The sequence below is a fragment of the Sciurus carolinensis genome, chromosome 14, assembly GCF_902686445.1.
Source record: "Sciurus carolinensis chromosome 14, mSciCar1.2, whole genome shotgun sequence".
In the NCBI taxonomy this organism is placed as follows: domain Eukaryota; kingdom Metazoa; phylum Chordata; class Mammalia; order Rodentia; family Sciuridae; genus Sciurus; species Sciurus carolinensis.
The window spans coordinates 34,405,401-34,421,607 of record NC_062226.1 but is presented as its reverse complement, the minus strand read 5'-3'; the positions used below and the strand labels follow the sequence as shown (position 1 = coordinate 34,421,607).

The following is a 16,207-nucleotide window of genomic DNA, read 5'->3' as shown; positions in this document are numbered from 1 at the left end:
ATCTCAGACTTGGGATCAACTCCCATGGTTTTATGATTAATTTTGTATAATGAATGCTGGAGTTTTCTAATTTTCTATTCCCATTGGCACCCTTTCAATTCTAAGTGGCTATTTATATCTTTCCCTCTTAATGTGGAGTCAGGATATGTAATGAGTACTGCAGAGTCTAAATTGGGAGCTGGCTGTATTTTAGGGCTATTAAATCCACTGCAAAGTTTGAAGTGCATCAGAGGGGAGAGAAAGGAGAAAGAGATCTGAAATGGATTAAAATAGAACAAAGGAGATGCAGAAAAGTTTCAGAGAGAGACATGTAGGCTGACTTAGTCAGGAACCATGTGACAGTATGAAAGAGAACAGTGTTCAAAGAAGATCCCTGTTCAAAGTCTTAGAGCAGTTCCCCTGTTGCCTTTGGGGAAAAGCCCAAACTCCTAAGCATGAGATATCAGGTTTTTTAATGATTGACTTCCAAGCTGTTCATACCTACTGATTCTTTTCACTGAATCAAAAGCTCCTTAAGCACCATGCTTATGAGCACAGATAAAGTTTTGTTATTTAACAGCAAATGTTCAATATATACTGGTTAAGTATCAATTCACCTGCTGAAGGATATTTGTGTTGTTCCTAATTTTTGGTATTGCAAACAAAGCTGCTATGAACATTTTTGTACTGGTCTTTGTGTACATAAATTTTTTCATATCTCTTGGGTAAATACCTTGGAGTAGAACTGCTGGGTCATGTGGTAAAATTGGTTCATCGATACAATGAAACACTACTAAGCAATAAAGACATAAACTAGTAGTACATGCAACAACATGAATGAATCTCAAAGGAATTCTGCTGAATTTTCAGATGCCAGATCCTCCACTGCCCCCAGTAAAAGACAGTAATACTCTATGATTATATTTGTATAAATCTTTAGAAAAGCAAACAAATCTATAGAAACCAAAAACAGATGAGGAGTTGGGGGCAGGGGGCAGGGAGGGACAGCAGGTAAGGATTACTTTTGAGAAAGATGGATATGCTCATTTTTATTGCAGTGATGATATCACAGCTGCATACACGCCAACTTTATCAAGTTGTACATTTTAAACATGTGCAGCTTACTCTATGTCAGTTCTACCTCAAGATGTAAAAAAAAAATACTGTTGCTAACAAGCTCTCAGTAAATGTATATGGGATGATGCAGAAAAAATTTTCAACGTTGGCTGAAGGAATGCAAAGCAGATGCTTGATAAGTTCTTGGGATTAATTTGCAAAAGCATCGCAAATAAATATCAGGTGTCTGATAATTTTAGAATGAACGAACAAATCTGAGGAACATTTATTTAATGCTTATCATGTGCCAGGCAGAATCCTAGGCTCAGGGAATACATTATGAAACCAAACAAAAATCCCCACAATCAAAAGAGCTTTAATTTTACAATAGTAGAAAATAAAAACATAAATAAAACACCTATAATGTACTAGATAGGTGCGAAGGAGAGGTAACGAGGTTGAGAAGTAGGATGGGGAGGCCAGGGAAGGAGGTTGGCCATCGTCCTTGAAAAAGTGATGCTTGGAGAAAAAAGTTGGCATCTGAGCGGACAGGTGGATATCTAGAAGAATAAAAAGTAACTCTCCCAGGTGTTGAAGAAAAGGATGGGCAAGAGCTGAATAAATGCAAGGAGGGAGAAGCCGGTAGCAGGAGCTCCCAGGGTTGGGACAGAGCCGCCACGCCCCCTGCGGGATCCCGGGCCCTGCGAGCCGCGAGTACCTGCGCTGTCCCCGAGGAGGCGCGCCTGCGTCCGCCCCGCAGCCGTCTTCCGCCGCCGGCCCATGCGTGGGCACGCGCAGAAACCGCTAGGCGGTGTCGGTTTCCCTTCCCACGCGCGGACGCCGGCGTGGGCCGACGCGACCGGGGCGCCCGCGCGTGCGCAGAGCCAGGCCGGGCTGCCCTGGGGGCGGGGCGGCGCGGCGCGGGGCGGGGCCGAGCAGGGTGGGGCGGGGGCTTGAGGTGATTCCCGAGCCGCGGCAGCGGCTCCGGCCGTGCGGGAAACCGAAAGTGGGCGGCGGCCGCGGCGGGACCCCGGCGGAGACGGCGGCAGGAGCCGAGCCCAGGAGCGCGGAGACGGGCCGTGGGTCCCCGGGACGAGGTGAGCGTAGGTCCTGCCGGCGCCGGACGCGACAGGTGCCGGGCGCCGGCGGGCGAGGTTTCGGGTGGGCGCGGCGCACCTGGATCACCCGCGGGACAGAGGCCGGGCGGGACTCCCGCAGGCCCGGGACCTATTCCCTGCAGCCGCAGGGGTGCCCGGGTCAGACGCCTGGGCAGCGGGCTGCGCGCCGGGGGAGTTGGAGTTCCAGAGCGTTGTGTTTCAAATCTCTGGTGGGACCCCTACCCCGGCCGCTCGGGGCGGGCCGGGCGCTCCCCCGGGAGCCGGACTACCCTCCTGCCGGCTCGGAAGCTCGGTGCAGTGGGAAATGCGGCACTGGGGGCGTGGACGAGGGCGGGAGATGCTGACCAGGAAGTGCTTCCCGTACCGGCGCGACGGGCCGCTGCGGCTCGCCGCTAGCCTCGGGTCCCCAGGCTGCTGGCTCTTTGAACCCACGTATTTTACAAGCGGCTCTAAGTTTTCTTAAAGCTGCCGGCATCCTCTAGCGTCTTGGTACTCACGAGACGAGCCCGTGCGCCGCTCAAGAAATGCAGGGCGCACACTATCCGTTCCTCTCAACCGTGAGCAACGGGTGGACACAAAGCACCAACCTGGAAGGGAAGCCTGGATCCGCGAATAAGTTGTTTCTTAACTTTCGCCAACATTCCCCAACAGAGCAAATTCTCAGCCTCAACTTGCTGAGTGGGAACTTGGAGCAGGCACATCTTTTCTTGCTCCCAACCAGTTAAAGGCTACATTTCCATTAATTACCAAGAGATACACTTGCAGATAATTTCAAAGAGCAGGGAATGTAAATAACTCTTAGCAAAAGTCCCGTTCCGAAAGGATTCTGATAACCGTCCAATAAAATAAAACCAAAACCCCACTGATCTAGTAGTTAATTTATCAGCCCCAACACTATCTCGATTGTGCAGATGGAAAAATTGCAGAAAAGGGTTCTGCCTAGAGATCTGCATCAACTTAGTTGCAAAAGTGAAACTAAGACCCAAATCCTTGGCTCTTGCTTGCTAGGTTTGAATATGTTGCATACTACAAATATGTTGCATACTATAAATTGTGTGGACTTTGCAGACTTGGAGTAGAATCTGGGCTTCTCTGCTTACTAATAATGTGATCATGAATAAATTACATACTTTCTCTGAGCCTGGTTTACTGTGTATCACGGGGAAACATTTAACTTACTCTGCAAGGCTTCAGAATAACCACTGTACATCCTTTAGCTCATACTCATAGTCAAGCAGTGTCAAGGCTGTTCTTCCCAGCCAACTGCCCATATTTTACATAATTAGATTTCAGGTTTAGGGCAGGGACACAAAGATCTTTTAAGTTTTCTGTATAATAAAAATGGACACATGGTGGAGAGTTTTGCAGTTCCACTCAACTGACACTCGTTGAGCATCAGTTACATGCAGAGTACTTAATGCTGGTGGTAGAGAATTGCTCCAAGGACCCGATGGGTCAGAACTCACATCTCCTGTGCCTTGATTCAGATCTTTTGGTGGCTCACAGCCTCTTTTTTGCTACTTAAAAACAGTGAGGCAGAAGTTGGCAGTACCTTTGGATTTCAGTCCCTATAGACTGGAAGTGAAAAGTAATCCCTGCAAATATCCTTTAAGCGTACTGGTTGACCATGGCTGAATGTACTATTGTATTTTGCATCAAGAGATTAAAACTCCTTTAAGTACCTCTCCTTTAAATTAGCTGGGCAATATAATCTAATTGATACTTAATATGAATGTAAAGAAAATATACTTTATAACCCAACTCTTTGTGTTTGATCAAGTGCTATTTGCAAAAACTGACATTTGACATAGAAAAATACATTGCCTCTGGATACTATCATGGGATAGAAAGTTTCTTGGTGTTTGGAGTGAAATTTAAATTCATATATATGTGAATTGTTTTTCTTTCTTTGTGCGAACTCTCTTTTCCCTTTCACTGCCACCTCTTTGCTTTTGGAAGCTTCATTCTTTTTATTATTTCCCCATGATCCAAATATTTTTAAAAGATTACTTTTCAAATAAACTAAAAGTAATTAATTAATTTTATAATTTTTAGTTGAAGACTTGTACAAATGCCAGTCAGAACTTCTGATCAACCCAACAAACCCAGTACGACTTCAAAGCAATCTTGGTATTTTAGTCTGTATTTAGTCTTGGTATTTTAGCTAAAATACAGGCTTTTGTCCTGAGTAAGGAAACTCTTAGTTTCCATTAGCTCTTTGGACCCATTTCAGTCTTGATGGAAATCCAAAGAAAGTTGAGAATTTCAGCTGTTACTCACCCTCTTTATCTTCCCTGTGAAAAAAGAGACCTGAAGTAACTTGATTAAAGGGTCATAGGTAATTAGTAGCAAAACTAATGTTAAGATACAAACTCAGGCTAAGCCACTCTATCATCAGCTGTTTTTCCTGTAGTATGTAGATATATAGAAATCCCTTACTTATACATTCATGCTATGTACTGAAAAAAATGTACGAATAATTTGGAACTTGAAGTCACAAGAATAAAAAGGAAAACTGCTCCTTAAGAAAATATACTGCTACTGATGAATGTTAATTACTATCTTTCCTTTAAAAGGTAGTAATAAGTATACTGTAATTGAAAAGAGAAGATAGCATGTTAAACTGTAGGCAGGATGAGAAATCATTGGGTGAGGAACTTAGACAAAACCCTTCCCTCTCTGTAAGATTAAGGGTTTGAGTTGGCCTGGACGATATCTGAATCTCTCAGTACAGATGTTCTGGGACCTTAAGATCCCAGCTTGTTGCTAAAATAATGTCTTCAAGGAAAAGGGCAGCCAGCTACCAGAAGTATATTCCCTAAGGAGATATTCAAATACTTCAAAGTTGACCAGCTGAAGGTAAGAGAGCAACTAAAGAAGGTAAGAGAAATTACGCATGATTTCAGTTTACCCTAATAATTCTTCAGATGTATTCTGGGATTTAGTGCTGGCCTAAGGAAGTTCAGCCAAATAGTACAGTTGGAAAAAGTTGAGAAGTGAAAGCATAGAACCTATTAGCTCCAGTGAAGGCCTTTGGGCAGCCATAGTTCTAGGACTCCCCAGGAAGAATCAGTCAATGGTAACAGGCATCTATCTAGGATACATCAAAACCAGATTCTTCAGAATGAGACTTTCTTAAGCCATTTTCAGGTGTGTTAAAGAGAAAAACTATGAATTTACTAAACACAGTTTTCAAATGTATTAAGAATTATGTTAAGTCATTTAAATCTTGTTTCCCTAAAGGTCATTGCTTGCTCCTACTCCCTGCCCTACTTCTTGTACATTAATAGCATCTTCAGGCACTCACAATGAATTGTATAGTAAAGAGAAAAGGTAAAGAATATAAGCAACTGTCAAGCCAGGTATGGTGGCACACACCTGTAATCCCTGCAGCTTGGGATACTGAGGCAGGAGGATCACAAGTTCAAAGCCAGCCTCAGCAACAGTGAGGCCCTAAGCAACTTGGTGAGACCTTGTCTCTAAATGAAAAATACAAAATAGGACTGGGGATGTGGCTCAGTGGTTGAGTGCCCCTGAGTTCAATCCCTGTTACCTCCCCCACCAAAAAATAGGAACCGTCAGGTGTCATAATTGAATCTTTGTGATAGTTGGCAATTCCTTTGAATTTGGATGACATAAACTTTGATCAAAATGTTGCAGGTCCCTGTTTCATGTTTTTGGAGCTGATCACTAAACATCCTTCCAGGTTGCCGTTAGTCTTCTCTGAGTCAGGGTTTGCTTCCAGAAGCCAGTTCTGTATATTAGGAGCAACTGTCTGAAAAGAAGCCCTACTTTGGGAACAGGAGATAGGGGTTCTTGTGATTCAGTTTCCTCATTTGTAAACAGCAGAGTTTGGAGAAGATGGTATTGAAGTACCAACTAGTATTTCATGCTTCCCCCAGCTCCCCGTTTTTGAGGTTGGGGTCTCATTCTATGCTTCTTTCCTGTACCCAGGCATAGAATTGTGGTCTAGCAGGTACTCTACAACAAGACCCTTTGCCAAAACAGTAAGGGACTTTTTGCTTATTGAGTGAGAAATCTTGGAGATCCACTGACTTTCTTAACAAACTTGGCAGTTCGTAAGTGTGTTTATGGTGCAGAATGAGAATATCTGGGGAAATTATGATATTTCAGATTTAATGGTGCACTAGAAATTCTCCAGTATACCAGTGCTTTTATCATTGTACTCCGAAAATCTAAAAAAAAAAAAGTCATTATAACTGAGGATTTAATGAAGCTCAGAGCATTTAGAAAATAATATTTTTAAGTTTTAACTTTCTGTCAATGCCTAAAGTGATAGAGCTAATGTGGGAATTGCAAACCAGACTGAAAGAGATTGTCATGCATGAGAACACAGCATACATCTGAGATAGTCCTGTTTACCCTGCTAGGTCTTGTTGCACTTAACTGCTTTTCACCAGTTTGAAGGTCCTCAGCTTACAGTCTGTAGGTCCCTCCAAAAGTTGTTTCTAGATAGAGTTGTAGTGGCCCATAAAATATTGTATACTTTAGAAAAAGGCCAAGGGGACTTAATTTGCATATTGCAGCCAGGCATTACTTCCTCCTTTTCTCAAGAATGGGATCCTTTTGTCACTTTTTAAAAGCCTTTGTGAAACCTCATACGCCAATATTTATACTTCTAGTATTCATTGATTGATGAAATATATAACTACCAGAAGCTTTGTTGATGTAATAATAGTACATATTTGGGAATTCCAGCAATATCTGCACACTATTTGGAAGATAGAGAAGTCTGTGTAAGGGTAATACACTTAACATTCAGGCAGTGCTTACTGCTCACTCCTTGCAGTGATGCTGTGACTCTGATGGGGGCTGCTTATTGTGAACTCTGTCCCTGCGTGGGAAGGCTTAGAAATAGATGTTCTCCACCACAATTTGGTGACAGTGGCTATATCATGTAATTTATAACCATCATTAACATTTGAAAATAAATTTTAATATTATTGAAGTTTATCCTTCAGTAGCTCACATACATTATGCTATATTCTACTGAATGGGAGAGAGAAGGAGTGGTATTAGGTAAATGGAAAATTTCTCATTCGTTCAATGTATATTCATTGAGTTCTTGTTACAGGCTGGGCCAAGGGGTTCCACAAACAAGACAGACACAAATCTCTGCTTTCGTGGGGGAGACAAACAGTAAAATTAAATGAAGAGGGGATTTGAAGGGTGATGATGACTACTAAGGAGATCAGTAAGGCAGGCAGGGTAGTGGAGTCAAGAGTACCGGATAGCTGGCATAGCAGTTAAGATTTTTAATAGGTTGGCCAGGGAAAGCCTTACCGAGAAAGCGACATCTGAGCAAATACCTGAAGGAGGTGAGATGGTGAACCACGTGGACCAGTGGACTTCCACTTCCCAGTAGAGGTAATGGAAGTCCACTGGCCCTGAGGTGAGGTCACCCAAAGAGTACCTGGGGAAAGCAGGGAGCCCAGGCTAGGTGTAATAGACTGAGTGGAAGAAAAAAGAAGGAAGAATTGAGATCAGAGAAGTAGGAACGGACACAGATTGTTGAGGCCTTAGGTCATTATAAAGACTTTGGCCACTGTAAAGACCTCTTGTCTCAAACAGGAAGCATGAAAGGGTTTTGAGCAGAACAGTGACATGATAGGATTTGTAATATGAAAGGATCACTCTGGCTGTTGAGTGTGGTGTGGAGAATAGATTATAGGAGGTAAAATGGAAGCAAAGACCAACTAGGAGGAAGATTCCCCAATCCAGCCAAGAGATGTTGGTGAGGACTAGGGCATCGACATGGAGGTGATGAGGAGTGGGGGAGTTGTGGATATCAGCCTGTCCATCTTCATATGTGTCATTTGGTGATGAGAGTAGAGGAATTAGAGCCACTAATACTGACACCACCCCTTATCTTACAGATAAGGAGACTGAGTCTCAGAAGAAGGAGCTTGTCCCAGGCAGTGAGCATTTTTTGCACAATGGTGTTAAACTTTGGGCACATAAGCAAAAGGAGGCATAGGCATAACCCTCTGCAGTCCTCTTTCCTCCCCCTAAACCAAACCAAAGCTTATCACCTGTTTGTCAGCAACTTTACTATTGAAAGAAGTATTAAAATATGGACTTTAACTGTGATAATAAGTGCACTAAAGGGAATGTGAGAGCAGGAAGAATGTGTGGCGTGAACCTTTCCACGTCAGGTCAGGGAATCTAATTTAAAAATAAAAAAATAACAATTGCCCAGAAGCAAAGATAGGCCAGCATGAGGTTGGATAGGGTGGGAAGTGAAAAATAAAGATGAGCACTTCTGTTCCACACAGATTAACGTGTTATTAAATTTCTTAGGTACTCACTGTCAGTGTATTCCTTGCATCTCCATGAAACAGAACCAAGAGCCTTGGGACAAATGGATGGGACAGTTAGCGTAGGGGCCAGAGGACATTTACTGTGTCTTTACAGTCTGTGACCTGAAAGAAGGGAATATATTCAGAGAGGGTGGGATTAATGAAGCATTGGACACAGCTTCCCAGCTTTGACTGTGCTTTGTGACGATCAGTCTGGTCACAACCCCAAAGTAAGTGCTCTGTTTGGGAAAAATCCCTGCTGGCCCCTGTTTTAGAGCAGAAATAAGGAAGATAGAGGGGGCTTTTCAGAGACAGTGATGGAAAACTGTTCTTCTGAGGGTGGAAAGAGTAGGCTTTCTTGTAGGGCCACCTGTAAAAGAAGCCTCTGATTAGCTTCCAAGATGAAGTGAGTCAGGAGGCCTATTTTCAGATCTTCCTCATATTGGGGGTTCTGTTAGGTTTTAGTAATAGAATTTCCATTGGTTGGTGAGATTCATTTTTCCCCTACAAATAAAATTTTGTTATATACATTCATGTACAAGTTTTTGTGGACATACATCATCTTTTCTTGTGGGCAGTTACCTAGGAGTGGATTGCTAGATTGTATGGAAGTGTATGCTTTACTTCATAAGAAACTGCCAAACTTTTTCAATGTACTGTTTTACACACTCACCAGAAATGTATCTGAATTCCAGTTACTCTTCATTTTAGTTTTAAAAACTAAGCTATTCTAATATATGTGTAGTGATACTTCATTGTGGATTTAATTTGCATTACCCTACTGGTTAATGCTTCTGGGCATCTTTTCATGGTGTGTGTGTGTGTGTGTGTGTGTGTGTGTGTGTGTGTGTGTTTTGACATCTGCATCTCTACTTTAGTAAATTATGTATTCAGATCTTTCACATTTTTAATTGGGCTTTTTGTTTTATCGTTGAGTTTTGAGGGTTGCTTATATGTGGTTTTACCAGCCCTTTGTCAGATGTGTTATGAAAATATTTTCTTGCAATCTGTGGCTTGTTTTCATTTACCTAACAACCTTTGGAAGAGCAGAAATTTTAAATTTTGTTGAGATCCAAAGGTCACAAAAATTTATTCTTATGTGTTTTTCTAGAAGTTTTACAGTATTAGACTTTTCATTTGTGGCCTGAATGATTTACTATATTTTGGTACTGGGGATTGAACTCAGGGACACTCAATCACTGAGCCACATCCCCAGGCCTATTTCGTATTTTATTTATTTATTGTTTGTTTGTGTGGTGCTGGGGACTGAACCCAGAGCCTTGTGCTTGTGAGGCAGGCACTGTACCAACTGAGCCACATCCCCAGCCCTTATATTCTATTTAGAGACAGGATCTCACTGAGTTGCTTAGCACCTCACCCTTGCTGAGACTAGCTTTGAACTCACAATTCTCCTACTTCAGCCTCCCAAGCTGCTGGGATTACAGGTGTGAGCCACCAGGCTAGGGTTTTGTTTATTTTGTTTTGTTTTTTAAGATAGGGTCTCCCTAAATTGCTTAGGTTCTCACTAAATTGCTGAAGCTAGCCTTGAACTTGCAGTCCTTGTGCCTCAGCTTCCTGAGTCACTGGGATTACAGATGCACACCACTGTGTCTGGCTAAATGATTTTTTGAAGTTAATTTTTATATACTGTATGAGGTTCACTTTTTGCATATGGATGACTAAAGATAGTAGCACTATTTGTTGAATTTTCTCCATTGAATTTCCTTAGTACCTTTGCTGAAAATCACATATGTGGGTTATGTGTTCTGGATAATAATCTATTTCTGGATTATGTATTCTGTATTGATCTTTAATTATCCTTTTGACAATATCACAGTATTTTGATTAATACAAATTTATAAAAAGATTTAAAATCAACCTTAAGGCTTGGCTAGGACCTGTAGTGTGATAAAGAATAGGAATGGTGACCCACGGACATTCTTGCCCTGTTCTCAAAGAAAGCTTTACTCTTTCATTTTACATATGACATTAGCTGTGGGTTTTTCCACAGGTTATCATTAGCAGGTTAAGGATGTTTCCTCTTATTCTTTCTTATTTTATAAGAATTTTTCATCATAAATCAAGCTTTAATTTTGTCAAATATGGGTTTTTTTCACCAATTGATATGCATATGTTTTAACCTCCTTTAGTTTATGGATGTAGTAAATTACATTGATTGACTCATGAATATTGAACCAACCTTGCATTCTTAGAATACACCTTAACTGTTAAGCCTTTTACTTATTGTTGGATTTGATTTGCTAGTGTTTTGTTAGGAATTTTTGTATTTATATTAATGAGGGATGTTGGTCTGTACTTTTCCTGTAGTTTCTTTGGTTTTGGTATAAGCATAATGCTAGCCTCATAGAATGAATTCAGAAATGTTCCCCTCCCTCTCATTTCTGGAAGAGTTTACGTAAGAATGATATTGATGTTTCATAAATGGTAAATTTGCCAGTAAAGCCGTCTGGGCTTTAAGTTTTATTTGAGTGAAGATCTTTTTAACTATAAATTCAATTTGTTTAGTAGACCTGGAATACTCATTATCTATTTCTTCTTCAGTGATCTTTTAGAGTTGTGTCTTTCAGTGAATTTATCTGTTTCACTTGTTACCAAAATTATTGGCAGTTAATGTCCTTTTTAATGTCTGCAGGATCTGTATTGATGGCCCTTCTTTCAGTCCCATTAATAGTAATTTGTGTCTTCTCTTCCCCTTGATTCATCTTCCTAGAAGTTCATCCATTTCATTGATGCTTTCAAATAATTAGTTTTGGTTTTTTTATTTCCTCCTCTTGTTTTAAAATTGCACTGCGGATCTATTCATCATTTCAATGTTGATTTCTGCTTTCATCTTTATTTCCTTCCTTCTGCTTGTTTTTACTATAATTTGCTTCCCCCACTCCAAGGTATATTAGACTACTGATTTGGCACCTTCCTTATTAATGTTCAAAACATATAATGCAATAGATTTCCCTTTAAATAATGATTGAATTGTATTCAATTTATATTTTTTATATATTATGTCTTCATTTATTTAAAATTGTATTTTTCAAATAGTTTGGGGAGCCTTCCTCTTTGACCATTGGTTATTTAGAACTGTATCTTGTTCAGTTTGCAGATACATGAGATTTGTCTATTTACCTGTTACTGATAACCTAATTTAATTTTGTTCTGGTCACAAAATATTCTTTGTAAAATTTTTTGGGAGAACGTACCAGGGATTGAACTCAGGGGCACTCAACCACTGAGCCACGTTCCTAGCCCTATTTTTAATTTTCTTTAGAGACAAGGTCTTACCGAGTTGCTTAGTGCCTTGCTTTTGGTGAGGCTGGCTTTGAACGGTTTATCTGCCTGTCTTAGCCTCCCAAGCCGCTGGGATTACAGGTGTGCACCACTGCACCTGGCTCTTTGTATAATTTTAATTATTTTAAATTGGTTGAATGTTGGTTTAAGTGGTGGAATATATACTATTTTGGTGACTATTCCATTCCATTTTGATGCCCTTGAAAAGCATATATATGCTTTCTGTCAGTATCAATTAGGTTAGTTTAGTTGAAAATGTTGTTCAGCTTTCCTTCATCCTTACTGACTTGTCTGCTGATTCTCTCAATTACTAAGGAAGGCCTTTTGAAGTGACCTACCATGGTTGTGAATTTATTCTTTCAGTTCTTAGGTTTGTGTGTTTTGAAGCTTTATTGTACAGTGCAGCTGTTTAGTTGTTGTGTAATGTTCCTTTTTATCACTGGTAATATTCTTTGTTCAGCTATTAATATAGTAAGTATTGCCTGGAACATCTTTTTCTCTGTTTTTACTTTTAACCTATGTACTTATTTTTAAAATAGATTGTTTGAAGGTATATAGATTTGTCTGACTTTTATGACCAGTCTGCCAGTCTCTAACTTTTTATTGGGCTATTTCAGTCATTTACATTTAATGTAAATATTGATATGGTATGGATAGTGTTAAGTGTTCTAGATGTTTCCTGTTTTGCCTTTTTTTGTTGTTGTTGCTTTTTATCTGTCTTTTTTTTAAACTTCTGCCTGCTTTTGAGTATAGATTTATTTTTATTTCATTTGTGAGTTTTATGAGGGATTTTCTTGCCCTTTATTGTGTTTTGTTTTGTTTTAGTACTGGGTATTAAGTCTAGGCCCTCATGCATGCTAGAGAATTGCTATATCCCCAGCTATTTTTATTTTACTTTGTGACAGGTTCTTACTAAGATTACCAGGTTGACCTCAAATTTGTGATCCTCTTGCCTCAGCCTCCTGAGTAGGTGGGAATTAGTATTGTTTAATTCTGTTTTATTTTTACTACTGACTTAATAAGTTACACCTCTTTTAAAATTTTTATTTAGCAGTTGCCATAGGATTTAAAATGCATACATCTTTGTCACAGTCGTCATTCAAATAATATATTTCTTCATGGGTAGTTTAAGAACCTTCCAGTGGCATTCTTCCTATTCCCCTATCTCATGTTTTGTTTTATCATTGTACATTTTGCTCTTATATATATATTATGTATCCTACATGAGGGAACATTTTTGGTGATGGAAATAACTTTTTATTACAGTGATGATTACCTGGGTGTATACAGTTTTCACAATTCAAACACATAAAATAAATTTACTTTAATAAATTATACCTAAAGATTTGTGTGTGTGTGATTTTATGTATATGTGAAATCCGTACATCTATTTATCTATGGAAACAATAAGAATGTAGACCTAGTATAGGACTTTCCTAGACTGTAGTATTAACTAAATGTTGTTGGTGACAATTTGAAGAGAGTTAATGTTTAGTTGAGGGAAGTACATAATGAACGCTTGGATTTCCATTTGCTAGATAAGACTTGCTGTCATGTAAGTATCATCTTTATAATAGAGACCCCCCCTTCCAAATGAACTGACATTTTGTTTCCTTTTTAAAATGGACAAATGTGGAAATCCGTAGAATTATATTGCTGTTCTTCCTTTCTCTTTTCTACCAGAAAACAGAGAAAGAAAAAAGCTGCTGGCCTAGAATTCTGTGTCGTTCAATACAATAGCTGCTAGCCACATTTAAATTAAATGAAAAGCTTACTTCCTCAGTCATCTACTTGAGGTGCTGAGAACCATGTGCCCCCAACCACCACACACAGCACAGATACAAGATGTTTCCCTCATCCCAGAAAGTTCTGTTGTACCCATTATAGAAGGAAAATTACCAAGGCTTGCCTTCCTTTCCCTTAGTAAAAGGGTAAGCTCCTAAGCCATTTTTCCTAGCTGCTTGAACTTTATTCTCTGAATATAGCTCCATTCTGTTTTTCTCTGCAACTTGTAATCATTAGTCCAAAGAAAATATAAATGGTCAACTGTAAAAAATGCCTGCTACTGTCAAATAAAACTTCTTGCCAAGATCCACATTTTATTTCCTAAGTATCCAAATTCACTTTTCATTTTTTCTTTTGCTCAACTCTTTTTTCTGTTCATGACACTTTTGAGCATGCCATTCTTCTTGATTCATTCCGCCCTTTATCTGCAGGATAAGCTGCTGCCTCTTTTACTTCTTTCTCTCTGGTCCCTTTTTCTTGGCCTTTTTTATGTTCTCCTTCACAGACCAGCCTTTTCCTTCTGGTCTGACTGATTCCCTCTTGCCTGTCAGTACTCCATTCAGGCCTCCTCCTATTTGGGAATGTTCCCTAAAGTATACCCTCCCTGGGCTCCTTTGTTCTTTCTGCCTGCCCTGCATTCTCAGGTCAGCTGAGCTTTCTACCATAAGCAGTTAATTCCCGGATAATCACATAAAAAGTACTCATAACTGATTTATGGTATACTCTAACAGGATTCAGCTCTGAAACCTATTCGAATTCACAGACTAACACAGTAACCTGCTACTGTGTTCTTGTAGGTGAAGATGCTGGAGGCAGATCTGGTTTCAAAGATGCTGCGAGCTGTTCTGCAGTCTCATAAGAACGGGATCGCGTTACCCCGGCTCCAAGGAGAATACCGCTCCTTGACTGGAGACTGGATCCCCTTCAAACAGCTAGGTTACCCTACTCTGGAAGCCTATCTGAGAAGTGTGCCAGCAGTTGTCAGGATAGAGACCAGTAGATCTGGAGAGGTAAGAAGGCAATTGTGCATGTCAGAAGAATCAAACCAATTTGTGTTGACCTTCCTGGCACTTCCTGTCCTATTCCTGTGACAGAAGTCAAAGTGAAAAGTACCAGCTAAAGGCAGTAGTGATGGAGAGAACAGTGTCCAAAGCACAGTGGGGGTTCTCATGTCTTGTTTTGCCCTTCAGATTCCTTTCATTGTACAAATGGAATTTTAACCACACTTAAATAGTTTGCCCAACTTCAACATTTAAATAAATAGCTGTACTGGAGGCCTTTAACTGCCTAAACAACACCTGCCCATTCCACACTTGTTGCAGCTGTTTTTGCCAAGATCACTGATGACCTTCAGATCACATCTAATAGGCAGGGGTTTTTCCCCCCTCTCTTTCAATGTTAATAGGCATTTTTAAGTTCTCATCCTTTGGCCTCACTCACTGTAATCCCTACTATCTGCACCTCGCTCATTCCCTACTTGATCACTCATCACTTTATATTACAGGGGCCTCCCAGCCACTCTCCCTGTCCACTCTTTCCTTCACTTCAATACGATCATATTATTTTCCCACTGAAATCCTTCAACTTCTCCAGAAGAAAATTATGTGTAGTATGAGTCATATGGTGGCAGCAGATAAGTCTTTGCATTTTCACTGTCTCAACAGTGTCACTTCTTGCCCTTTGTACAGTATGATAGATGTGGACAGACACCACCCAAAAGACAAATGAAAACACCTCTCCCCTCCCGTCATTTGTTGGGTACATTTCTACATACGTAAATACACAGAATAAGTCTGGTATGTTTCTCACCCAAACTTACATATTGGTTCCTCTGTTTGGTGGTGGCTGGGAGGAAGAGGGAAGCAGGATTAGGAGAGCCTTCAGAGGGGAGGATCATCTATTTACAGTAATTTTTATAAGATAAAATATAACTTAGTTATATATTAATAATAAAATATACTTTGGCATCTTTAAGTTCTTTCTGTCCACTTAAACCATACATCATTGTAACATGTGACACAGTATTTTCTACTTATTTTCTTTACCTTTCTCTTTTTCCTTCCTATTTCTTGAAAATGAAGGACTGGGAGTTTTTTACTCCTCATTGTTGGTACTTAATATGTGTTGAATGCATGAATGATCACATCAGGATTAATTAATAAATTCATCATGCTTTATATAGTTACTGTACTATAATTTAAATAAAATTTGGCACCCTGTTTTAGACATTTCACCTGTTTCTAGTATTTAACTATTAAAATATTCCTTGTTACACATATTAGGATAGATAGCTTTTTTTCTTTTGAATTATGTTCTTGTAATATATTCTCAGGAATAGAAATACTGGACCAAAGAGTAGGAACATGTTTTGGCTGTGGCATAAATCCTCATTGATTTTCTGTTCTTGATTTCCACTTAAGATTCCAAGCCTTGTAAACTAAATAGGACTTTAGAGATCATCTAAAGTCTCCATGCTTCAATACTTTTTCTGATATTCTATATATCACACCAATTTTTATATTATTATTATTATTATTGCTATTATTTTGGTACCAGGCATTGAACCCAGGGCCCCTCAACCACTGAGCCACATTCCCATCCCTTTATTTTTTTAACTTTTGAGACAGGGTCTTGATTAAGTTGCTT

At 39.9% G+C, this 16,207-nt stretch overlaps 2 protein-coding genes across 2 annotated transcripts in view; one reads left to right on the top strand and one right to left on the bottom strand.

Annotated features, from left to right (window-relative positions):
• Positions 1-1,393: 1,393 nt before the first annotated feature.
• LOC124964072 (basic proline-rich protein-like) lies at positions 1,394-2,628 on the bottom strand. Its single transcript, XM_047523992.1, has 3 exons — positions 2,518-2,628; positions 1,754-2,371; positions 1,394-1,595 (listed from the first exon to the last, which is right to left on the bottom strand). Exons 1-3 carry the CDS (start codon positions 2,626-2,628, stop codon positions 1,464-1,466), a joined length of 861 nt encoding a protein of 286 aa, XP_047379948.1. The 3' UTR covers positions 1,394-1,463.
• Positions 1,977-16,207, top strand: part of Tdrd7 (tudor domain containing 7) — a 64,464-nt gene continuing 50,233 nt past the window's right edge. Inside the window, exons 1-2 of the mRNA XM_047524129.1 lie at positions 1,977-2,132; positions 14,359-14,571. Coding sequence (XP_047380085.1) covers positions 14,365-14,571 — 207 coding nt within the window. The 5' untranslated portion in view covers positions 1,977-2,132; positions 14,359-14,364. The remainder of the gene's footprint in view (positions 2,133-14,358; positions 14,572-16,207) is intronic.